This window comes from Nyctereutes procyonoides, unplaced genomic scaffold, assembly GCF_905146905.1.
Source record: "Nyctereutes procyonoides isolate TBG_1078 unplaced genomic scaffold, NYPRO_anot_genome, whole genome shotgun sequence".
In the NCBI taxonomy this organism is placed as follows: Eukaryota; Metazoa; Chordata; class Mammalia; order Carnivora; family Canidae; genus Nyctereutes; species Nyctereutes procyonoides.
In genome coordinates this window covers 24,416,070-24,442,103 of record NW_026575048.1, presented here as the reverse complement: position 1 = coordinate 24,442,103, position 26,034 = coordinate 24,416,070, and the positions used below count along the sequence as shown (strand labels likewise).

The 26,034-nt window shown below is 51.8% G+C and overlaps 1 protein-coding gene across 3 annotated transcripts in view; it reads left to right on the top strand.

Moving 5' to 3' along the window:
- The window catches only part of GALNT14 (polypeptide N-acetylgalactosaminyltransferase 14), a 206,073-nt gene that overhangs the window by 167,905 nt on the left and 12,134 nt on the right, over positions 1-26,034 (top strand). For 2 of the 3 annotated variants that reach the window (XM_055327343.1, XM_055327344.1), the window contains exons 7-11: positions 6,403-6,490; positions 7,191-7,275; positions 10,004-10,107; positions 18,752-18,878; positions 21,127-21,219. In XM_055327343.1, the coding sequence (XP_055183318.1) occupies positions 6,403-6,490; positions 7,191-7,275; positions 10,004-10,107; positions 18,752-18,878; positions 21,127-21,219 (497 nt within the window). Of the gene's footprint in view, positions 1-6,402; positions 6,491-7,190; positions 7,276-10,003; positions 10,108-18,751; positions 18,879-21,126; positions 21,220-25,528; positions 25,613-26,034 lie in introns of all 3 variants that reach the window. The other variant, XM_055327342.1, reaches the window with a different exon arrangement.

Below are 26,034 nucleotides of genomic sequence, written 5' to 3'. Positions count from 1 at the left end.
AACTGAGGAAATCCCAAGGTTTTTAGAAGCTCTTGTGCAATGGATCAGGAACAAAGGCCAAGTGTATATTTCTTCTTATATCACAACATCACAGTATAAACCACATTTTTTAATTAACTTTTTTATTTTAATTCCACTATAGTCTACAGAGTTCGGTTCAGGTGTACAATATAGTGATTCAACAATTCTGTGTATTACTCATCGCAACAAGTGTACTCTTAATTCCCTTCACCTGTTTACCCATCCACCTCCCACTTCCCCTCTGGTAATCGTCTGTTCGTTCCCTGTGATTAAGAGTCTGTTTCTTGGTTTCTGTCTCTCTCTTTTTTTTTTCCTTTGCTCATTTGTTTCATTTTTTAAATTCCACGTATGAGTGAAATCATATGGTATTTGTTTTTCTCTGACTGACGTATTTCATTTAGCATTAAACCCTCTGGACCCATCCATGTTGTTGCAAATGGCAAGATTTCATTCTTTTTATGGCTGAGTAATACTCCTCTTTATCCATTCATCAGTCGATAGACACTTGGCAGCTTCCATGGTTTGGCTATTGTAAATAATGCTGCAATAAGCATAGGAGTGCATATATCCCTTTGAATGAACATTTTTGTATTTGGGGGGTAAACACTTAGTAGTGTGATTACTGGATCATAGGGTAGTTCTATTTGTAACTTCTCAAGGAACCTCCATACTTTGCACACTGGCTGTACCAGTTTGCATTCCCACCAACAGTGCAAGAGGGTTCCTATTTCTCCACATCCTCTCCCAACAGTTGTTTCTTGCGCTGTTTATTTTAGCCATTCTCATAGCTGTGAGGTGGTATCTCATTGTGGTTTTGATTTGCATTTGCCTGATGATGAGTGATGTTGAGCATCTTTTCATGTGTCTGTTGGCCATCTCTATGTCTTTGGAGAAATGTCTGTTCAGGTCCTCTGCCCATTTTTTAATTGATTGGGGTTTGGGGGTTTTTTTTCTTTTTTTTGGTTTGAGTTTTAGAAGTTCTTTATATATTTTGGACACTAACCCTTTATTATATATGTCATTTACAAATGTCTTCTCCCATTCTGTAGTTTGTCTTTGAGCTGTGTTGATTGTTTCCTTTGCTGTGCAGAAGCTTTTTATTTTGATGTAGTTCCAATAGTTTATTTTGGCTTTTGCTTCCCTTGCCTCAGGAGACCGATCTAGAAAAAAATTGCTGTGTCCGATATCGGAGAAATTACTGTCTGAACACCACATTCTGTTTATCCATTCCTCTGCTAAAAGATATTTTGGGTTGTTTCCACCTTTTTACTATTGTGAATAGCGCTGCTGCAAACATTAGTATGTAAGTTTGAGTACCTGCTTCCAATTCTCTGGGGTGCATACCAATGAGTGGAATGACAGGGTCATGTGGCAATTCAGTGTTTGACCTGTGGGAACCCCCAGGCTGATGGAGCCCTGCAGGATATGTTGGGGGGCCTTGCTTTCAGACAGCCTTAAAGAACCCTTTCCACCCCAGTGCCTTGGAAGCTGTCACAGAAGCCCTTTCTGAAAAATGCTCTCATTTCTGCCCCCCTGGCCAGCTTCACCTGCAGATCAGAGAAGATTTCATCTCCTCCTTCTTGCATGGGAGTGCTCCTTACAGCCCCGTGCTCCTGTGGGAGTCATTTGGCCCTAGGGTAGAGCTCACCCTTCCAGGCCGAGATCCTAGTCCTCACCACTGTCTGACCTCAGTAGCAGAGGGCTGGTCAGACAGACCCAGGGTTGTGGTCCAGCTCTGCCCCTTGCAGGGGAGACAGCAGCCTCCATGGGCTGCAAAGGTTTTTACAAGACCCTGATTCCTATTGATGGCATGTTTCCCTGAGACATCCCCTTCAGGACAGGGATGTGGGCGTGTGTTGGCCTCTGTTAACACATGTCTTTGTGTCTTGTCTCAGAGTAGAACGTGATTTGATCTTGTGAGTGGAAGTAGAAATTTTAAGCTGTAATTGGAGTTTGGGATTTTCAAAAATAGAAAGAGATAAGAAAGAGCTGGGTTGGGGCTGTCAGAAGCCGTCCTCAGCTGGTCTCATCCACATGGAACCCTCTCAGTGTCCCGTTTCTTCCCTTCAGTTACGTGATGATACTTGAAACAAGCACCAGGTTGGTTTTAATTTTTTTAACAGAGGCCTCTTTTTTTCCCCCGCTCCTTATCTACATATTTCTTTAGTTGGAAAAAAGATTTTAAGAAATTTCAATCCCAGTAGCATTTGGTAAATTTATATAAATAATGGCTTACATATGCTTCAAAGCCTTTCACACGCCTCCCTCCCTTATTCCATCCAAAAGCCCTGTTAGGAAGGCAAGACAGTTTTGCAAATAATAATTTGTCTTCACTTTATAGATGAAGAGACAGATCCTCAGTGTGTGCTGGTGTGTTTAAGGTGACATGTATTCTAGATGACAGAACCAGAACTAGAACGTAGATCTCCCGTCACCTCCTCGAGGACCCCTCCTTCTCCTTCACCCCTCCCTCCAGGCTGCTGTAGAGGCCCCATCATAATCCTCTATCCCCTGTCCCACACCTTCCCTAGACTGTGAGGCCTTACTCATCTTTGTACCCGCCACACTTCTGAAACTATAAGAGGTGCTCAGTAAAGCTGGTTGACCAAATGAGTGAATTATTTTTTAGGAGGTTTTTTAAAGAAAATTACTATTATTTTTTTATTATTTTTTTATTATTTTTTTAGGGGAGTTAGAGAGGCAGAAAGAGAGGAAAAGAGAGAATCTTAAGCAGGCTCCATGCCCAGCACAGAGCCCAATTCAGAGCTTGATCTCACAACCCTGAGATCATGACCTGAGCCGAAATCAAGAGTAGGGCGCTAAACCAACTGAGCCACCCAAGCACCCATCTCCTGGAGCTTTTTGAGTGCCTGTTCACAGTGTGGTTTTAATGATATGAATGGGTAGAGAAAGGAGGGGTATACTGCAGGGATGATTGATGGCCATTGGCTGGTGCATGCAGCCTCTGTCATTGCTGCCAGTGGGGCAGGGCTGGGGCTCAGATTTGTGTTGGGGAGGAGAGGACAGGGGATGCAGTCCTGGGTCTGTCAGGGATTACTCCAGCTGTCTGATTCCGCCTATCTCTGGGCCTAGCCTTAAAGACCACCCCCCTGGAGCACTGGGTATGGTACTCCACACCAAAGAGACCCAGGTGGGTCTGGGTATCTTTATGGAGAGTCAGTCCCTCTATCCCCGAACCTGCAGGAGGAGAGGTCATCTTTCTCAGCTGTAACTGACCCACCTGCTTTGCTGCCAGCCACTGACATAGTGCCCTCAGAGGGAGCTCAGCGACAGTTTTTTCAGCCAGCGCAATGGAACACCAGGCTGAGGGCTGTAGGAGTAGAGCAGTTACGGACTTCCTAGTCACTCACAGAGGTTTGTGTCCTGGCCTTAAGGGTTATGTATATAAAGTCTCCTGCAGCTTCTTTTTAAGGTCCTGGCTCCATACAGCACTTAGCCCCAAACATCCCTCGTTGCCTATGTGGTCTCCCTGCCTCTAAGCCGACACTACACATGAACCGTGACAGGAATAATAGAAGGGCAGAAGCTCTCAGAACTAAAAGGGAGAGTCCTTGGGTAGCTTCTGGGGAAGGCTGTGGCCGAGATAAGCAACCAGCATTTTGTTTTGTCTTTCAGTTTCCAAATATTGAGAAGAGATTTTTTAAAAAATTAAGATTACATTTCAGGGGTCCCCAAGACCACCCCCAGGTTCAATAATTCACTAGAAGGACTTGGAACTTAGCAAAGCTGTTACATTCATGATTACTGTTTAGGATAACAAATGGAAACAGGTGAAAATCAGCTGGAAATAGGGGAAAGTGCATAGAGAGAGTTTTAGGCAGAAGCTTCCAGTGGACCAGCCCCAGTGGGGCTGTACAGATAGCCCTTACTTCTCCCAGCAAGGACGTACAACAACACACACACAGCATTGAGAAACAGGGAAGCCCACCCTAGCCTTGGTGTCTGGGCTTTGTGCTGCTGGTCAGCCACGTCTATGTGACTGACCCCCCCACCCCATGGTCTCCACACTCCTCCAGAGGTCAGTCAGAGCTGGTACAAGCCCAAGGCCCTTGCTGTAAGTCACGCTGTTAGCGTAGACTGTCTGGCATATCCCAAGACTCCCAGGTAAACAGAGACACTCTTAGAAACAGGACATTGTGTGGGCTTAGACGTTGCTGCCCTAAAGCCAGGCAAGAGCCAAACATATTTGTGGGCAAGATTAATCCTTTACCATACTAGGGTCTACATCAGGACTCAGTGAAGCTACAGAGACCTAAAAACTCAACAAGCAAAGGCCAAATGAGAACTGTGTCAGATTCACAGAAGAAGTTCAGTCTCTGAACTTCTGAGAACATGTCAGAATTCAAGTCACAGGAATATCTTTGGGGTTGTGTCCATGGGTAGGTATTGGTGTGGATGGCTAGGAGTGTGCATGCAGTGTGCCCCGCCCCCCCAACACACACACACACACACACAGATGCAGGATGACAGTGCCTGAGGAGAAGAGCCTGGAGAGCTGTGGCAGCTGGGCAGGTGCCGTGTTGACTGCGGAAGAAGCATCTGTGCACATCCCAGAGGTAGAAGCAATGCATTGAAAATGAGCATTTCTTTCCACATGGGCCACTTGGCTTCCAAGGTACCTTGTCACTGTCAGGATGAGTCACTTGTGGAAGCTGAGGGCCAAATGAAGTCTGTGAACATAAAAGCAGGCACCCGGTGAGTCTGAGCTTAAAATAAGGAGACAGCCTCATTTGGGTGAGAGATTGAACCAGGAAATGAAATGGCTGCAAGGAGAAACAGGCTCCTGCCTATGCCAGCCAGGGAGATAGGTGTGGAGGATTGCAAAAGTGGCCCTGCCTGATTTCCCCACACCTGCTGGTCCTCCTAGGCTGCCTGATTCCTGCTTGGCTGTGGAGTGTTCTTTCCACTGCCCCAGTCCCTCCTCCTACAAGCCAGGTGTAGGGTGTTCTACCCAGAGTGTGGAAGACTTTCAAAATCTGTGCAATGCCTTGACAGCCCCCAAGCATGGTGACTATGTCTTACATATATTGAAAACATTTCCTGGGTGACTTTGATGTGTGGACAGGGTGGCCTGAGGGATGTAGCAAGTGATGAAGCTGGAGAGTGAGATACCGGCCTATTGTGGATGGTCTTGAATGCCAGGCTAAAGAGTTCGAATGTATCTTCCAGGCAGCTCAGGTTTTTAACTGCTGAGCTGCAGAGTGAGATTTTCCCATCAGAATGACATCTTCCCTAGCCACCTAAGGGAAGAGGGTGAGATAAGGTTAGAAGTCCACCGCGGTAAAAAAAAAAAAAAAAAAAAAAGAAAGAAAGAAAAAGAAAAAAAAATCCACCACGGTATGCCAGGTGTGAGAGAGGAGAAGCACAACACACTCAGAAGAGCAGTTTCCGAGTTGGAATCGGCGAAGCTTCTCTGTGCTGGGGAGGCAGAGGGCTACACAGCGGTTCTGTTTAGCAGAAATAGGCAACTGAGGGAAAGGAGCACCTTTGGGGAGAAGAGCGTGAGAGCATCACTGAAAGTCCATGTGAAATCCACATGGAAATGGCCACTGGCATAGTGGATCCGAGTCTGGAAGCAAGGTGGCAAGTCAGAGCTGGAGGCACAGATCTGTGAGTGTCCCGGGCAACATCTGAAACTAGGAGTTCCCAGAGATGCTATTCATCAACTTGCCTATAAACAGGCATTGAGGACACCTGGGTGGCTCAGTCGGTTAAGCATCTGCCTTTGGCTCAGGTCATGATCTCAGGATCCTGGGATTGTGCCTCAGGTCGGGCTTCCTGCTCAGTGGGGGAGTCTGCTTCTCTTGGTCTCTCTTACCCTCTGCCCCTCCCCATTGCTTGTTCTCTCTCTCTCTCTCTCTCTCTCTCTCAAATAAATAAAGTCTTTAAAAAAACAGACTTTGAATGAAAATATTTGGAAATTCCAAGATATTCTTCCTGTGGGTGGGTGGCTTTCCTTCATGGGACTGCAGGCTGAGGTCACCTGTGACTGTGGCCTCCGCCTCCCACTAGTGGTGAGGGACTCCCAGAGCCCCCTCCTTCGTATCTTTCCCTTCCTCGGTGTTGTCACTCTCCAGCCACCCCTGCTGTGTCCCTGCCATGCTCACATGGCCGTTGGGGCTAACAAGGCCACCAGGAGTCAGATAAAGGCTCTTAGCATTTTAGGTATTAGAACTAGAGAAGTCCTAGCATCCAGTACTCCACTTTATAGATGAGAAAATTGAGATCCAGAGATGGAAGTGCTTGGTCAGGGCCACAAAACCAGCCTGGCATTACAAAGGTGAGGCCCTCCCAAGCCCACTGATTCCCAGCCTGGCTCCTTGACACCACAGACTGAGCCTGGAGCCTGCTGTCTTACAGGACTACACGCGGGTGGTGTGCCCTGTGATTGACATCATCAGCTTGGATAACTTCAACTACATCGAGTCTGCCGCAGAGCTCAGAGGGGGTGAGTGGGGCCAATGCTTTCTCCCCAGCGAAGACTCGCTGCTCCCCCTGGTCGGCACTTTCTAGGGGGAGAGTGCGGAGAGGTCTGGTAGTGGTTTGTCTGGAGTGTCCAGCCCTGCATCCTATAACATCAGTAGCTCTAGTGTGGCCTTGCCCCCGAGACCATGGATGGGGTGGCCAGGATAACGTGCAGGGCACATCCAGACCCCAGAGCTCTGGCTCTGACAGGAGCTCACTCTGGGACCTGAGAATAGGGGGGAAGCCAAGTACCTTCTGGCTAGATAGGGTCTGACCTGTTTCGGCACCTCAACATTGGGCACCGCGCTCTCTCTGAGGCCCACCACGGTTCTCCTCAGGGCCTCATGTGGCCCCCAAGACTGATTTGAGGTGATTCAGCCCCTTAAAAACTTGCTCACATCTTCCCAAGGCACCTGGCCAAGGTGTAACTGTCCATCCTGTCCCTTTGCGCTCTGTCAAAACTGACTCTGTCATCTGCCCTTTATCCCCTACCTCTGCCCAGCACAGAAGGCTCAAAAGGCAATAGGAGGTAGAAGGAAACTGTGAGAGGGAAATCCGATGGCCTTCTTGCTGCTCGGCCTGGGTGATACTTACTGTCCCCAGGACGAACTTACCTGGAGTGTTTATGAGCTTCTAGAAAGGGATGTGTTGTGCAAGTCAACTGAACGGGTGCTGTGTTCTAGGGTTTGACTGGAGCCTCCACTTCCAATGGGAGCAGCTCTCCCCAGAGCAGAAGGCCCGGCGCCTGGACCCTGCTGAGCCCATTAGGTAAGTCAGGGCAGGGGAGGGTAGGCAGGTCTGTCACTACCTGATCCTTCCATTGCTACATGGTATAGGAGGCATTCCACATTAGACACCCAAAGGATTGGGCAGAGACCAAGAGCACCCTTGGCCAGGCTGGGCCCACTTTGCCCTTACTTGAGGAGTTTCTGTCTTCAAGGAGACTTCACCTAAGGGGACAGAGGCCTGGTAAGACCTGTACTGAGGGTTTGCCCAGTGTGGTCCTCCCATACACGTGCCACCATGTACTTATACTTCCCATTAAATGTCAGAGAGACCCAGATGGTGCAGATGGCTTGGGCCTCTGACAGGGGGAGGTTGGTCCCTTTGCCAGAGCAGAGCCACTAGGTCTTGGATGTCACAATTCAGCCCAGGAAGGTCAGGTCAGCATTGCTGTAAAGGGAGAGGCCTGGCCACTGCTGCTTGGTAACAAACACGTCTGTTCTGTCCTCTCTGAGAATGTGACAGTGGCATTGAATCTGGGCTCTTTTGTAGTGCTGTAGATGCTTTGTCCTGATGTGCATTCTCCCTTCATGTGGGAGACTCACAGCCTGGGGTTTGGGAGCCTGTCAGAGGGCCCGGAGTAGGATAGAGCATCGTGTCCACCCAGGCAGGGAGCCTGGGTTCTCAGCTTGGGATGTTCCTACCTAAGACTGGCGCACGTGTCCCAGAGCTGTTGGTGATCTCCACACTGACACTTGCCCACCTCAGGTGGGGGGTCAGGAGATAAGAAGTGCTTGGAGAAGTATGGAGAAGGCCACTGGGGTGCAGTTTCTCTCACCAATGACTTAGGGATGCCCTGGATTCTTCTTGAATATCTCTATCTCTAGACCTGCCATGTAGTAAATGTTTGATCATTTGCATTGAATTAACTTAAGTCGGATGGAGAACCAAGGAGCAAGGAGGAGCCAAACGGTGACACTTCGATAGAAGTGGGTGGTTAGAACTCTGCCAGGGACCTGTCTCACCCACCTGCTTACCCCTGCCCCCTCCTCCAGCCTTCATGAGCTGGAGGGATGCCAAGAGGGAGATTGGAGCTGGATGGTGGACCAGCTAATGTGCTCTATTTCTGAACCTTCTTATCACACCCAGCACCATGCAGCGCACAACAGCTTCTCACTTACTCTCCAGAGGTGGCACCTGACGTAGCGGTGGACCAAGTCGAGGAAAAAGGTGGCAGTGGCAATGGTGATGCAGCCTCCTCAGGGTTTTTCCTTCTCTGTCCCACTGCCAGGGTCCTCAGGGCATGTTCTGCTCGTGTGGGAATCCCTCTCTCCTCAGAGAATGAGCGTTTCCCAGGAATAGGCCAAGTCTCAGAACAGCATGGAGTTTGTGGCACCGTGGGAGACATGGTTTCTTGACCTGCTCTCTACCAACTAACTGATATGGGGGAAAAGTCCCTTGGCCCTCTGGGCCCACTGGATGGGGGGGCCAGGTCCCTGAGGGCTCACCTACCTCTCCCAGCTGTTGCTCCTTATAGATACTCATCCTGAGGCTCACTGGATTATTTGGTTGGACTCTGCTGTCCTCACCTGCCTTCTTCAGCACCCTGTTCCTTTCCGGGTGGCTTCTCTGGCATCTCTCTCAGCAGTCAGAGGCAGGACAGGTGGAGATAAGATGCCAAGGAAAAAGACAAAGCTGAGGGTGTGTTAGTTTGTGGGGGCTGCTGCAGCAACGTACACACACAGTGGCCTATTGATAGAAATGTGTAGTGTCCCAGGTCTGGAAGCTGGAAGTCCAAAATCAAGGTGTCAGCAGCATCGTTTCCTTCTGAGGGCTATGCTGGCTTGCTTGCTTGCTTGCTTGCTTGCTTTTTTTTTTTTTTTTTAAGAAATATTTATTTATTTATTTTAAAGAGAGAGCACACGTAGTGGGGAGGGGCAGAAGGAGAGGGGAAGCAGAGTCCCTGACGAGCAGGGAGCCCGATCCCAGGACCCTGAGATCTTGACCTGAGCCGAAGCCAAGAGTCAGACAGTTAACCAACCAAGCCATCCAGGCACCCCTCTCCTTGGCTTTCAAATGACCTTCTTCTCCGTGTCTCTTCACACTATGTGCTCTGTATGCACTTCTGTTTCTCTGGCTCAGTGTTTCCTTTTTATTAAGACACGAGTCACGTGGGATTGGGGTCCACCCTAATGACCTCATTTTAACTTGATTATCTCTGTAGATACTCTCTCCAAATTAGGTCACACTCTGAGGTACTAAGGGCCCTAGAGCCCCAATATATTATTTTAGGGTTACATAACACCTCACAAGAGGGGTAAGGAGGGAACAAAAGGGGGAGAGCCCAATCTCAGGAAAAGGAAGTGCCATTAACAGGTACAGTCTCTGTCCTTCTCCTCTTCCTGGTCAGTGGCCCACTGCCTGGGCTCCCGTTAGTGGAGCCCCCCAAGAGAGCCACACTGGGCAGAGCCTGTGGGAGAGGCCAGGGAGGATCTCCCAGGCCCTGAGAACAGTGGGCTTCTGAATGAGACCCAGCTTCTGACCCCAACACCCAGAAGACATGCTTATGAGTAAATTAGCCTGTTTTCAAGATCAGAAGATTTAAAATCAAAAGGGAAACCCCCGGAGCACGTTTTAGGTAACACATTGGCCCTTTCGAAGAGGAAAAGCAGTGGGGAGAAGAGAGCGCTGAGTTCTGTGCTGCCCTGACAGGTGAATGTAATAGTGATCCCTCCCTCTCCCCTCCCTTCATCTTTTCCTTCCGGATGCCTAGGACTCCCATCATAGCTGGAGGGCTCTTCGTGATGGACAAATCCTGGTTCAATTACCTGGGGAAATACGATACAGACATGGACATTTGGGGTGGAGAGAATTTCGGTGAGTCCCTGTGTCTGCGTCCTGGGGCCGGGTGGCATCTCTATGTCCTGGGACCACATGCACGTGGGGAGTAAGTCACCCCTTGGGGGTGAGGCCAGGTGGGGCACCAGAGGAGTGTTGCTGAGAGGCTGAGCACCAGGAAAGCCTCCCCGGGGAAGACCACCAGGGGCAAGTAAAAATGTAGAAGCCAGGAAGACTAAAGAAGAATAGCACGCTCAAGGCCCAGAGGCAGGCTTGGGGTGGGAGTGCTGAAAGGGGGGATTTGGAGGTAGAAGGAACCTGGGCATGAGGAGGATTGACAGTGACCCCTGGAAAGCTTGGTAAACGTCTGTTGGCTGTTCTGTGCACATAGCACTCAGTGCCAGTAATGAAGAGGTTCTGGGGTAGTCGCCACAGAAGGTTGGAAGCATCTGGGCCTTCTCTTCTGGTGAGAGAGAACGGGGTGAGGATGGATGAGGTCACAAGTTCCCGGACTGCAAACACATGGTGTCAAGATGCATTCTGCAGCTCTAGGAGAAAAGCAGCCCGGGACCCGCTCGTGTGGGTCAGTTATGAGTGTCTCTCCTCCTGCCTCATGTGTTAGAAGTGTAACTTGGGGGTGCTTCTTGGGGTTGTGAAAATCCATGGAGCTGGATCTGTAAAACTCCCAGCACCATCCAGGCACGGCAAATGCTTATCTCCTTTCGCTGCTTCTGGCAGGCGGGACCCCCAAAGGTGACTAGAACATGGGCTGCTCAGGCAGGGATTCAGCTCTATTCTGTTCTCAGCCATCTCTGGTGCTTAGAATCGTGCCCCTGTGAAGGAGGCTCCCGTAAGTACTTGTGGAACAAAGCACTGGAGGAGAAGAGCCAGAGGCCAGAGTGTCACTGGGGAGCATTTTGCACAGGCTCCCCGAGGGGGGCGCGGCCCAGAGAATGCATGGTCCATGGGGCTCGGCTGGGCACTCAGCAGTAATCCCATGCATTGTCCTCTGCCATTGTTTGCTCCCATCTCTGCCTCCAGAGTGTTTTATGGCTTTCTTCCCCAGTCACTAAGAGTTATTTTCCAGAAATTTATGGCTGCTGGCCTGACCCGCAGCATCTGTTCTCCCAAACTGGGCAGTGGAGAGAAATCCATCAGAAAAGTACATCTCTTGCCATCCCGGGGGCTGGACCAGAAGCTCAGCAAAGAAGCAGAAAACCCCAAACCCATGAACTGGAGTGATTCCCCTTCCTGGTACCCAGTCCTGGAACACAGCAGGAAAATCGGGCCCAGGTTGGAGGGCAGCTCTGCCTGCACGGGCCCAGGAGAACTTGGAACCAGGTAGAGCCTTGTCATTCCCAGTGGGGACGAAATTTCTGTCTCTCTAGAGACAGCCAGCGGGACATCCTGCCGTTCATTCACAGTGCCTCTCAGGATCCTTAGGGCTGTCCTCCGGCCTTTCCTCCCATCATCAAATGAATCCTTTCTGCAGCACTTCTGATAGATAGTAGTCATCCTGTCTCTGCTCCAGTGCTGTTGATGACAATTGTGTTCACTGCTTCACAGCTGAGCACGTTCTGGTGCTGTGAATTTTTGCATTGAATTGTTAGAAGATTCTTCTAGGGTGCAGGACATCTCGTGCTAGCCTCTGCTGGGGCTTCCTCTGCCCCCTTGAACCTTACAAAGTGAGTGTGATCCTTCCTCCACATGGCAGTCACGTTGGGATTCAGGCAGCATGTTATTTTTAATGATGGCACATTCTGGTCCAACCTACTGGTACTTCCTGTTTATGGCAGTGTTGACATACATCTGCTCATATCAAGTGGCAATCTCAGCTAGTTGCTTCCTGGTGGTTCGACACTCATGAGTGCTGATTTGAATGGGGAAGGAAGGAGGGGCTTCTGAGGAGGTGTAGGAGAGGCATTTTACAATCCATCACAAAATTTTTTAAAATACCCCCCCAAAAAAAAACTACCGCATCCCAGGAGACACTGTTTTCTCCCATCCTGACATTCCGTTACGTTATAGCTGGCTCCCAGCACTTTGAAAGCCATTTCTGGATTTTTTTTTTTTAACATTTTATATGCCAGAAGGCGCAGTGCTTTTCCAATGGTACATATATCATGCAGAGCAGCCAAGCTCTGCAGGTGAGCATAGGTAGGCACCAGAGTGCATGAAGGTGGGGATCTGGAAAAGCCCATCAGGATGGGTGAGGGTGAGCCCATCAGGGTTTGGTGGAGTCAGGGAACACTCCTCTTCAGAGGAGAGATGATAGTGAAGGAAGGGGTTCTTGCTCCAGGGAGTGACGGAGTGGACCCTCCGCACCACCCAGCTCACCACATCCTGAGATCCACCCCTCTCTCCATCCCCAGGACTATTCTGTTCCCCTCAAAGCCAGCCTCCCCCCGGGCCAGAAAGCACTATCTGAAATGCAGGCTTTCCCATTTCCCAGACCAGGCAGCCGCTGTGGCTGCTGCTTGGCCCAAGGTCAGGGCCCACACTCAGCCAAGTCCCTCCTGGTCCTTGCCCATGTCTCCACCCATCAGTCTGGAAGCATGAACAGAACCTCCAGCAGTGCCCAGACATGCCCGACCTTCTGCAACCACCTTGCCTCCCTTCTCCACCAAGTGCTGATTCCGCTGTGCAACAGAGCCCTGCGGCAGCCTCCCCCCAGGACCAGGACACCTTCCCTGCCCACTCTCTTGCCCACCATCCTCGCTCTATACTCCTCAGCAGCTGGTTCTCCTCTCTATGGGCTACTGAGCTCTTTTGTGTATTTGTGTTCATTGATTTGTGGCTGCCGCCTGCCTGCTACTAAACCCAGCAGAAGGCGAGAAGACTCCTCCAACTTCTAGTCCTCAAGGCTCAGAACACCAGAAACTGCTGGCTACCTGTGTGTGTTCAAAACCAAGAGCTGGGAGCTTGCAAGCAGATTCTTTACTTTTCTTTCTTTTTTTTTTTTTTTAAGATTTTATTTATTCATGAGAGACACAGAGAGAGAGGGGCAGAGACACAGGCAGAGGGAGAAGCAGGCTCCCTGTGGCGGGAACCTGATGCAGGGCTTGATCCCAGGACCCTGGGAATACAACCTGAACCAAAGGCAGACACTCAACCACTGAGCAAGCAGATTCTACAGAGGAGCATGGTCTGCTGATACCTCGATGTGGGCCTTGTGAGACCTTCAGGAGGGAGCCAGCCAAACCCACACACTAGGTCCATGTGTCCTTTGTTACAGCAGCAAAACAGAGTCCCTTCCCTGGACTGCTCTAAGTAGGCGATGCACATGCCCCTGCTTCCCCTTCAGATCCACTCAAGCAGCACTTACTAAAGGGGCATCGTATCTGACTTGCTGGTGCACTTTATCCCTCGAAACTTCTCTTTCTGACTCTCCCTCTTCGTGCTAGATGGCTCAGGGTAATAGAAAATGGCTTCTCTGAGAAGAGCATCCAAGTCTGATGAGAAGTCCTCTTTCCTTGCAGATGGGGAGCTAAGCTAAAGCAGGCTACTCTTCAGTTCTCAGTTCCTCCTCTGGGCTGCTGCCAAAGCCCCATGCCCAGGCAAAGTCTCCCAGGGCCATCCTCTCCCGCTGCTCCTGAACTTCCCCACATCTACTCAAGGCCCATCAGAGAGGATATGATGGCTTCTTTTCTGTAAGGAGTATGGAAAGTTTAGGGCACCATCTTGGCATTTGCAGTTGGATGGCCATTGGTGGCCATGGTGTCCCTTTGGCTAGTCTTTGTTCAACAGCTTGGGGCCTGGATACCGCGTGATTGGCCCAGACGGTACAAAGTACAATTTCGTGGACCAATAAGATGTTCTCTACCCAAGTCCACGTGTTCATTGAAAAATAATAACAGAACTTCCAGGCCCAGGAGGTCCTGAGACCTTAAAGATCATTAAATGGAATACTCTGTTGGCGCATTTATGTGTGTGGACTTAGGAATAACAGTAGCCATGTAGGTGCCCACCATTGCCCACTCCACTTCCCCATCTTGAGTGGGTTTCATATGGCCAGAGATATAGTGGGTCATGCTGCTGTGTGTACAATGTGTGTTTGTGCACGATACACAGAGCTCCATGTAAAACAGGATCATTGTATTCAGTGGAGCTCATGTCTAAAGTTCCTTCCACCTTTGTTCAGAAACCAGATATGAAATGAAATTGGAACCTTGATGGGTCTGGCTGAGCAATGGCGTGTGAAGAGCTGTGGTTTGGCTTCTGGGGAGAAAGCGTCCCCTTTCCCATCCAGCAGCCATGGGCTTGTCAGATAGACGCTGGTCTGGGAGCTGGGGCTGTGCAGGGAGGCCCATGGAGCCCTGTTAGACAACCAGTGGGTGGGGGAGGAGACAGGAGAAAAGAGGTGAGGATGGGGGATGGGGAGGGCAATTTGCCCTCAAGTGTGAATCTGACGTCTAAAGAAAATAAGATACCGGTGCCCTCAGTGAGCGTGGAATAATTACACATCTCCCTGCCTGGAATTCAGAGTGGATTAGGGCCTGCATGACAGTCATCGCCTGGGAGATCGTGCGGGCGCTGACTCAGCGAGAACCCCCTACAGATTCCCTACATCATCTTTTCGCTCCGTCCTCCTCACTTAAGAAAGTGATGACTTTGCAGGAGCCGCCGACAGGGGGGCCGAGGGTCTAGGTGGTGCCTGGGAGGCCTGCTGCCCCACGCCTCCCTGCATGTGCACTTCTGATGTGTGAGCCCTGCTGCACGGCACCTCTGGATGTCAAGACTTTCCCAGGAGTCAGCACATACCTGTGAGGACAGTTATCCTGACATTAGTGGTGTAGACAAGGGCAGGGCAACTCCACGTCTGGGATGCTAAGTATCCCACACCGTATACTGTGACCCATCACGCTAATCTCACTCCAGGCTGCGCCACCCAGACCTCTCGACTGTGGGGGCAGCACAGCAGTGTGGGTCTGGCCCTGGATCTCCGATCACCTCAGTTATAACACTCAGGACCCTGGAACACAGAAGCCATTACTGCATCTCGGGCTGCAGTCACCTTGGGGTGGCATCAGCAAGACAGAAGGGGCACGAAGACAGACATTTGTCAGGACTGAATGGTTGAGCAGAGGAGGTGCCACGTGGAGGCTGGTCATAGAGGAGGCTCTCGTGTTGGCCAGTAGAAGCCTTAAAGGCAGTGTCTTTGCAGCCACAGCCGCGTTGGCTGACAGTGGCTGTCGAGTGCTGAGGGCAGGTGGAGGCAGGGTGAGGGCTGCATTCTGGAGTAGGGAGATGTGCTTCTGCCCCCAGGCACCTGCTGGCAGGTGTCAGGTCAGAACCGCTTCTGCACCATAAAACGACATCCGCAACCGTGAGCGGGGTTGTTGAGGATGACTGAGAAGCTACCACCTGATAGAGGAGGACTGAACAAAGCGCAGCCCAGGGGGAGATGAAGAGGTCATCTTCCTCCCATGGCTCATGTTTGCAGAATTGAGATACGTGGCGGTTTTTGGCCAAAGCACCAGACTCAGGAAAATGAGGAAAGGGAGAGCTGGTTTTACAGGTGGAGGCGAGGCAGCAGGCTGCAGCGGGCTGTGGAAGGGTGGCAGGGGCAGAAGATACACCACCTCTGCTGGTGTCCACACTCCTTTGCGGAGCATCCCACAGCCCCTGGAAGCTGGTGCTGGAGCCAGAGAGAGCTGGGGCTGGTGGCATGAAGGCGAGCCCTCAGCATCAAGTGAACCGCGGGGTCAGCTGAGGAAACGGTGTCAGGAGGACACTGTAAAGACAGAGCCTTGGATGGAAGAATGCCAGGAGACCAGAAGGAAAGTGGAGAAGGACCAAGGTCAGGTGACTGCTTTGCAAGGTGGGGACCTGTCCATGCAGTGGCAGAAGGGCAGGATTCATAGATGCGGAGGGAAAGAAGATTCTGGGCAAGGGGAGCCAGAGGAAGAAACAGGTGGCAGGGGTAGGAGGGGGTGGGGAAGGGAACCGAAGCATAGTTTAGAGGGATTCGCTTTGCAAATGAGGAGGGACATATGTCTTATTTGAATACATGGAAAGGAAGAGACTGTAGCCAAAACGTATGCATATTTTTGGAAGAGGGCTGGCACAAAATTTGTAGGTTATATCTAGTAAACCAGATCTCTGTCTCTAGTTTTGAAAGATGAGAGGGTTTTCCTTTTTGGGAACTGGAGCAGACCGTATTTTGAGATCCTGGGGAGGAAATGATTAGAACACAGTAGACTTTTGGAACACACTGTTAAGGAGGATGTCCTGAGACTAAAGTCACACACGCTCTAACAGTCCACAGCCCGACCCCTGCAGCCCCTCCGCGCACTCACTGCAAGGTGGTAGCCATCAGCTAAGCTCACTCACTGCTCCCTGCCTGCCCCCCACCAACGCCAGGCTGGGGGGGAGGATCCCAATAGCACCCCAGCCCAATACCACATTGCTATGTATCGGGGACCTTGATGGAAAGTCAAAATCTTGAATGCTAAGTCCACAGATCTCAAGCGGCTACTGATGGCAGAAGAAGGAAGCTGGAAGCGGGCACAGGAGGGTGGTGCTAATGGGGTCTGTGTTTCAGAGACTGGCTTAAGGGGTGTCTGACCATGGCTCTGGCTGATTTTTCCATGTACTTAAGTTTTCCTCATGTTCTTAAAATTCTGTTTCATTTGATGTGGACAGCAACCCTGTGGAGGTCTTTTATGATGTTGGCTTGACATGTGAAAAAGCCAGCCTCAGTGAGGTGAAGCAGGTTTCCCCAGGGACATGGCTACAGACTCCAGGCTGTGGACCCCAAAGCCAAGCTCTCCCGTCTCCTTCCCTCCCTGTTCTTGCCATCGTTTGGAAGCAATCTTGAGAAGTCCTTTCTTTATGCTAGTGCACACATTGTCCCCCACCCCCTGGTCCCCGAGCTTCCTGGAAATGAGCTGTAGCACATTCGGGGCAGTACCTAGGCAGGCAGAAGGGCATGTGTAGAGAAGGTGGCAGCAGTGGGGTTGGTGTCAAGGGAGCCTTGTCTGCAACTCAAGGACATGGGGCAAGAGGCAGGTAGGTAAAGGCAGGCTGATGACAGGTGAGTGAGAGAGCAGGTGAGGATGGCAATGACACATCGTGTCTAGGCACTTGCTCGGAGAACTGGAAAGGAGACAAAAGAGGATCTCAGGTGAAGGAGCCCAGGGAGGTGGGACCCAAAGTGCTAGAGATTGCAGGGCATGTATATGGTAGGAAGGCACTAGAATACTCACATCCCCATTCCCCACTCCTGGGCCCCAACCTGCTTCCACATGCCCCCCGACACACCCCCACCCCCAGCCACCACCATCTGGAACAGTCACCCATGGACATGGATTTCTCTTGAGCCAGCCTGCCCTCCTCATATTTGAGCTTGATTGCAGAAGCATGGACAAGATGGGAATTCCCGAATGAGAAGCTGGCATTTCCCACCCCTGGGGTGCGCAGGGGAGCCTGCCCTGGGTGCAGTCAATAAGGAGGTACACTGTAGACAAGTTAAGACACGTTAAAAGCAATCGCGAAGCTTTGAAACAGTCATTCAGCTGCTCTAAACAATAGCAGTGATATGATACTCCCCTTCACCACGGTGGCGGTGGCGTGCCACTGCTTCCATCTGGGGCGGAAGCGCTGCTTCGAGCCTGCTAGAACCCAGCCCCAGGGGAGAAAAGCACACCCCAGCCTACTCCCAGCTGCCTCTGCGGACTCCCCTTCTCCTGCAGCTGCAGCAGCCGACCAGGAACAAATGGGCCTGTGTGCAAAATCCCCGCCCTGGGGAGCGACCCCAGCAACAGCTTAAAATCTTCCAGCATTTTCTACAGCTGCTCTCAGTTACTGCCTAGGCTGCTTTCTCCGGGGCTAGGATTCAGGCACCCTTACAGAGTGTAGAACTGCAGTCAGGGTGTTGAGGGGCGCTCTGGGCACCTTGTCCCGGTGCTTCCCGGGAATCCTGCCCATGGGGGTTGCTAGCCTGTCAGAGTGTGACCCTCACTCCCTTCATGACAGCCCCTTCTGTCTGGACCTTAACGGTTGGGGAAGTTCGCCTGTATTCTTTTTTAAAGATTTTATTTATTTACTCATGAGAGACACTCAGAGAGAGGCAGAGACACAGCCAGAGGGAGAAGCAGGTTCTCCATGGGGAGCCCAATGTGGGACTCGATCCCAGAACCCTGGGATCACGACCTGAGCCAAAGGCAGACGCTCAACCACCGAGCCGCCCAGGCATCCCTGCATGTATTCTTGAATGGAAACTCTTTCTTCTTGGTCCTGATTCTGACCCTCTGGGGTCATAGGAGCATGTCTAACCCATCTTCCCTGTGTCCAGAAGCAGCAGTCTGGTCACCCCAAGGCTTCTGTTTTCCAGGCTAAATAAAGCACTGCAGCCGGGCCCTGCACCGTGCTGTCCCCCAGACGTGGCCACCCCAGGAATGTGCTCCTCCAAGCCAGCCTCTGTTTGTGTCCATAGTCACTCTTGTCACCCTCCCAGTTAGGAGTTCTCCTCATCCCCATTTGCAGAAGGGGAAACTGAGGTGGCACAGCCAGCAGAGCACGCAGTCTGGCTGTGGATCCAGCTCTGAACCCCAAACCCCGGGCTGGATGCAGCCAGCCCTGACCACCTCCTTGGACCTGCTGCCTCCATGCTGTCACCCTGTGTCCCCTCCCCGTCGGGAGGGCACAGAGCAGTGATGAGGGGGGCACGGCTGTCTTGCAGAAATCTCCTTCAGGGTGTGGATGTGCGGCGGCAGCCTGGAGATTGTCCCCTGCAGCCGAGTGGGCCATGTCTTCCGCAAGAAACACCCGTATGTTTTCCCAGATGGAAACGCCAACACATATATAAAGTAAGTGTGAGTCCCGGGAGTTCTATGGGGGCAACAGAAAGCCCAGGGCTTTCCTGGTGGTGGGCTGTGGCTGCCCCATGTTTGCTGATAGGTTGCCTGAGTGTTCTGGTTGCTCAGGAGCCACACGTCACGCTCCCTGGGGGGTCTGCCAAAGCAAGAGGTGGTCGGGCTGGCCCACCCAGCATTAGGAGGAGACCTGAAGCTCTTCTCCACCACTGACTTCCCCAAGGCTTGACATGGCCCACAAATCACTGGGTGGCACCGTCCTGCAGAGCTCTGGGTGTTTGGGATGGGGGAAGAAGATGCCATTTTTGCCTCCCAAATTCTAGAAGATCCTCCACTCCCACGTTGAGGCTGGGTCACCAGGGGAAAGGTCGTCGGGAGGATTTGAGAGTGGGGACACACAAGTGGCTGAGCTCACATGCCCACCCCAGGGCCCTGCAGGTGCATAGACAGGATCCAGGCTAGGGCAAGCCCTGCACCCTGGGCTTCTTCCCTAGGGTGTTTGCACCTCCTGCTGAGGGACAGGATGATGATCCCAGGGTCTCAGTGAGCAGGTGGCATCCACCTACTTATTCCTGCTCCATACACCTCCTGCCTTCATACACCTCCTCCTGTGATTCCTTCTGCCTCAGTCTCCTCTTCTGTTTCAGAAATGTTTCACGTACGTCCCTCTTTCCTCCAGCTTCTTCTCACCCTTTCCCTTATCCTCTGGTCTCTCGTCATCTGACGGCCTCACTTTACCCATTTGTCCTCCTTTTCCCTGTTTTCTGTCATCGGGTCCATTTAGGGGAGGGAGAGGGCAAGCACCTACCTCTCTTGGTGCTTTTCTTCCTTCAGGGTGTCGTTTCCTCATCTTTCGGCACACGTTTAAGCAGGTAGGGGCCACGTCCTGACACAACCGTCTCGAGGCTGGTCTGGATTTGAGCAGGTGGAAAGTTAATACCTTTTGCAAAAACTGGGTGGGCAAGGGTAGGGCGGTGAAAAACCCAGCAGACTCCCAAGATAGGGCTGCCTCAGCCCCCCAGGTTTCCAGGAGGATAGGGAAGTGGGGGACAGCTGGTAGAAGAAATGATGCGGGCCCTCCTAGGGGTAAGGGGACAGACTTGGGCTCCAGAACATTCACCGTGTTCAAGTGTGGGCCTGGCCCTGGGGTTAGTCAGTGGTTGGAGAAAGGTAGCACAGGTGTCTCCTGAGCAGCATCCAGTTTGCTGATGGCTAGGCCTGGGCAGGGAGCCAGCGAGGCACAGGTTCCTGCCTTCTGTGCACTGAGAGCGGGCCACGGGTGAGTGACTGTCATTTTGGGCCCAACAGCTTGGAAGGGCTTGCCATTGTCCCCCACGGAGCGTGTCTGCTCTGACAGAACCAGAAGTGGATGCGAGCATGGCCTGGTTAGCAAGGCCCCAAACTGCCTGACACCCCCAGGGGGCGGGAGGGGGGGGCTGTTCCTACACTGCCCCTGGCGTCTGACTTTCGGATGACCTCTCCCTTGCTCTGGGGCTCTTCCTGGCTTCTCTGTCTCCCTGCCTGCTAAATTGTGACAACCTCCATGTCAGTCCCTCTTTCTCTCTTTGTTGACCTTTGAGGTCAGACCCAGAGCAAACACCTGATGGAAAAGACTAGCGCTGGCAAAATGTCTGACGGGGGGGCTTAATGACTTGATTCTTTGCACCCGCACCATGCTGAGCGCATGGGCCCTGGGAAGCCGGCGTGATTGGCTTCCCTGCCTTGAGCTGGGACCCCAGCACTTCCCCTGCATCAAGGGGGAGCACCTGGAGTAGGATGGGAGGCAAGATGACCACCACAGGCCCTGCCTCTCTCCTCTTGGTTGCTGGCAACATGGGATGTGTGGGCTCCCCTCTCCCTTTTCTTTTCTTTTTTCTTTCTTTCTTTCTTTCTTTCTTTCTTTCTTTCTTTCTTTCTTTCCTTTCCTTTCCTTTCCTTTCCTTTCCTTTCCTTTTCTTCTTTTCTTTTCTTTTCTTTTCTTTTCTTTTCTTTTCTTTCTTTTTCCTGAGCCACTTAAGTTCCATCTCTGGTACAATTTTTTTCTGGTATGTACCTTTTGGGGAAGAGCTCACCCTTACTGCTAAAGTCCTGTGTCTTGGAGTCAAGGGCTCTTTGGAGATTGGTTGGGACTTGGCCCAGAATCCACACAAGAATGCTCTTACTGGATCGTGGGGGGCCCCAGCTGGGTCATGCTGCCTGCGTGTGCATTTTAACCACAGCAGGACACCCCGTATCTCCCCAGGAACACCAAGCGGACAGCTGAGGTGTGGATGGATGAATACAAGCAATACTACTATGCTGCCCGGCCGTTCGCCCTGGAGAGGCCCTTTGGGAAGTAAGTCCCCCTTCTGGCTGCTTTGTGCTGAGGGCCAGGAAGAGCACCAGCTCCTGACAGCCTCGCCACTTAGCTGGTCATCCAGTCTCCAGTCTCTGCAAGGCCCAGGCTGTGGCTGCTCTCTTCTATACCCCCTCTTGCTCCTGCCTTGTCCTGGGCTTGTGGGGTTTTCGGCAGCTCTTGTGGCAAATGACTGTGGGACCAGTGGCGCAGGGGGGTGAGCTGTGCCTTGCACAACGGAGCAACATTTCTAGCTTTTTACAGGAAGGTAGGATGTGGGACATGCCAACCTTAGTCCCTCCAGGTCAGAGCTCCTCCTCCTCGTTCTGAGTCACCCAAGCCCAAATCACCCTCCTTCCTTGGAGGAGCAGTGTCCTACAGGTATCCCCCAGAGCTGTGTTCCAGCTTCGTCGGAGTAGATGAGAACAGGGAAGGAATTCTGTGCCAGATGCCATAAATACAATCCTGTGAGTGCTCCCCAAACCCTGAGAAACGGGTTTGATTTCCACTGTGTTGCAGAACAAGAGATTGAGGCTTCTGTAGGGTGAGGTACTTGCCCTGATCACATCTCGGTACCAGGGGAATGAGGCTTAAACCATACCCGTCTATCTGATCCCAAAACCATAGGTTGCATTCTCCAACCCAGAGCTGAGCAGGGAAAAACAGAAACCTCGTCTGTGTTGTCATCTGAGGGCTTCCAGGGGCAGCCAGTGGCTTTTGTCCTGCTAATGTCCCTCAGTCAGACAGGCTGGTGAGCAGATGGATGTCTGCAGCCCGTCCCTGCTCAGGAGGATTAAATCAGACACGACCAAAATGGCTTGCATCTGAAATTATAGACCCAGGCTGTCCCCCCAGTTCAGTCGCTCAGAACCTCACAAGGAGTGAGGAGAGTCCTGAATCCACGTCAGACTTCCAGCCCACTGACCATGGCCATGCACGCCGGCCTTTCTTTACCTTCCTCCCTCCCCAGCTTGGGTTCCGCTCTCTTATTTAGAGAGAGGGCTTAAAAGACCTTTTTCTCAGCATTTTGCCCTGTTGAGCATCTGTCAGGACCTCAGGCAAGTTTTCTCAACCCTGGATGACCCTACTTTGTGCCTCCCCCGCCCCTCCTGTGCTCAGACTGCTGAAGATTCTGTAAAGTATCAGCCGATGCTGCTAACATACTGTGGCCATCAGTGTCAGGCAGGCCCGTGTAGGGCTGTCAGTCCTGCTGCCTTTCCTGGCCATCATTCTCCCCAGTCTCCAATAAACCTCTCTATCCGGGATCCCTGGGTGGCTCAGCGGTTTGGCGCCTGCCTTTGGCCTGGGGCACGATCGTGGAGTCCCAGGATCCAGTCCCACGTTGGGCTCCCGGCATGGAGCCTGCTTCTCCCTCTGCCTGTGTCTCTGCCTCTCTCTCTCTCTCTCTGTCTATCATGAATAAATAAGTAAATCATTAAAAAAATAAATAAACCTCTGTATCCGCCCCGCTCCGAGTCCACCCATCATTCACGGCAGATGACACCTTCTGTTTTATAGCTGAAATAGATGGCATCGACTTCCCCAAACCAACCGACCTGGCAACTTGGCCCTATTGGCTCCCTTCTTCTATCTCGAAAGATAGGTGTGCCTCATGCCGTGTTAGACCAGCCCCCAACCTATGCTCAGGATCCACCTTTCATCTGCATTCATTTGTAAATCAACATTTATCGAGCTCCCTCTGCCTGGATTCCTCCCTTTCCTGCCTCCTGGCTCAGAGCTTCTTAAACTTTAATGTGCACACGGATCTCCTGGGGAATCTTGTTAAAATGTGGCTGCTGATTCCGTAGGGTTGAATTTCTAATAAGCTCCCAGGTGGGTGCCATGCTGCTGGTCTGAGGGCCTGTCCTGGCAGAGCAGAGCTCTAGTGCAATGCCTCCCAAACTAGCCTGCACATTGCAGGCACCAAGGAGCTTCAGAAGCTACAGATGCTGCTCCCGGAGAGCTGATCCGGTCTGGGGCATGGCCTGGGCTGGGCTGGGGAATTTTTAAAAGGCAGCCCCCCACCCACCCCAACCCAGGATTCTAATGTGCAGCTGGTGTGGGAACCACTGCTCTAGGGACTCTGCCCTCCACTTCCTCATCCCTGATGTGTCTTTGCTGATGCATGGTCCCCATCAGCATTTAAACTGAATCAGGGTCTTCTATCTTAAAACCATTTAAAAAGGGAGAGAAGAAGGTGCCTCGTTAGCACAGTAGGCAGCGCATCAGTCTCATAAAAAGGAAGAGGAGGAAAGGAAACAACCTACAAAAACTTTTCTTCAACCCAGTGTCACTCGTCCCCTACACCTGTCTGCTCCTGCGGGCCAAACGTCCTAAAGCACCTGCCCGCATATGCTGTGGGCGACCCACCCCCCTGGGCCCCTTACGCCGTCTCTCCCACCCATCCCATCTGGCGCAGCTCCCACCACGCTGTCTGTGCCTGTGGCTGTGGTTGTACTGCTGCTCAGGCTCCACCTTCTCGGTCCATGGCAGCCTCACCTTTCTCTTTCCTGCCATGTTTGTAGTCTTCTTCGAGGGCCTGTCATCACCGTCTCCGTACTGTGTGTTCTCCCTGACGTCAGCCGCCACTTCTTCGCTGCTGCCTCTTGTGTCTGTGTCCCTGTCCTGGGCCTCCCCCCGGAGCCACAGTCCCTTCAATCCCAGTAGGAACTGGATATCTCCACCTGGACGCCTCCCAGACTCCTCCAGTCCTAAAAGAAACTCATCTGCTTTGCTTCTAAATTTGCTCCCCATTCCGCATCCCCCATCTCCGTGAACACGCTTCCTCGTGTCCTGTTGCCCAAGGCAGAAATCTGAGCAATCTTCCCTCCCTCCACCTTCCCATGTCAAACAGTCCCCAGGTCCTGGTGCCACTGCCTCCATCATGCACACAGCACCCAGGTCTTTGCTAAACTCTGAACGTGGCACTTAAAAAAAAAAAATGACGTCATTCCTCTGCCCATGTTGCTTGGACCCTGGGGAGGCAATGTGGTTAGTGGGAAGGAAGATGTCCTGGTGGTGAGAATGCCTGGTCCAGTGTGGAGCGGAAGGAGGTGAGGCTGGCCCGACCAGAGCCAGTCCCCTGTGCTCACCCAGGAAGGACAAGGTATATAAATGGAGCCAAGAGGGGTGGTGGCAGAGCAGCTGGGGAAAATGGAGGGACTTGGACCTATCATTTCTCTCCATTCCACCCACCCCCTTCCCTACCTAAGAGCACCCTCAGCACCTGGGCTTCTACAGCCACCTCCCAGTGCTCTCTCTGACTCCAGCTTTGCCCAATCAGACCCAATCACCACCAATACGATGCTCTGGAAGTTCAGGCATCACCATGTCATGCTTTGCTTAGAACCCGCCTGTTGCATCCATTGCCTGAAAGTCCAAACTCCTCCACTGTGGCCTCCCAGACCCTATATGGTCTGTTTCCTCATTTCTCCTCCTGCTCACTTCCCCTCTGCCATCCTCCACATACACTATGTGTGTTCATGCACACACATAGTGTAACCTCCCGCGGCACTTCTCCTACCATAGGACTGCTCCTTTACATGGTCCTATCTCCCTTTGCTGTTCCCCAGCCTCTACCAGAGGCCCCGACCTCACCCACTTTTTGGTTTGTCTAGATAGTGTCCACTTGTCCTTCCAGATACCAGCTTCAGCCTTACCACCTTGGTGACTGCTGACTTGACCACCAAGGGTATACCTCTGAGATGCTCCCACAGCCTCTGCATGCCCACCCCACATCCAGGGTCGTGATTGCTTGTTTTTCATTACCTTTCCCTATTGTTCAAAAGCTCACCGTTTATCATTTCCCACCTTGGGCACAATACCTGGCACATAGTAGGGGCTCCATAAATATTTGATGAACAAAGGCATCACCCGGCCCCAGAACCAGCCAAAGAAGCTGCTGCTTTCAGGGTGGGGTGGTCCGGAGTGGTATTTTGACTATAGAATCCAAAGAGAGATGTGTGGGTAAGTAGACTCAGAGCCCCAGTGGTGTATTATTAACAACACACTGCATGTTCTTGTAGCCTTGTTTTTAATGAAAAGTAAAAACACCCCCAAACTCCATTTTCAAGTAAAAGCACAAATCCTTAGTGTCATTACCACACCAATGTGAGCTATTACTAAGTGTTTTCCACAGCTCTGTCTGGAGCTCTAGAAATCTCTCCCGGTTAATTTCTCCAGCGCCCTCGGGAGAGAGGAGGGCACGGCGTGGGCACAGCTTCTGCTCCGTGTCTCTTAACCTCATACCTGTCTCTGACACACAGCTGTGCTTTTGTCTTTGTGCCTACCCCTGCCCCCCTCCCCCCAGCATTGAGAGCAGATTGGACCTGAGGAAGAATCTGCAGTGCCAGAGCTTCAAGTGGTACCTGGAGAATGTCTATCCAGAACTCAGGTACCCGCCCTACCTTTTGAGCCTTTGCCTGCTGTGAGGAAATGCCATCGGCTGACTTGGTCTGGAAAGAGGACATCCCGTGGGCAACTGGATAAAGGTTTTTAAGTATAGGGAGGTCTGTAAAGACCAGTTGGCTTCCCTTATTCCTGAAACCAGGAGAGGAATTAAGTTAATCAGTAGCACGAGGGATGGAGGTTAGCTAGTAGCAGCATATCTCAACTGCTGGGGTTTGAGTCCCAGGTGTGACCTGAGGCTGATGCTATCTCCAAGCCAGGTTCCGTGGGTGTCTTCTTGCTACCTTGTTCCTAGCAGGAGCCCCCCCACTCCAGCACAAGTCGCTGTAATGCCACCCCAGTGAGATGCCCCTCAAAACACTGCCTCCTGCTCTCCAGCTGCTAATGCCACTAAGCCAGAAAGCAGCC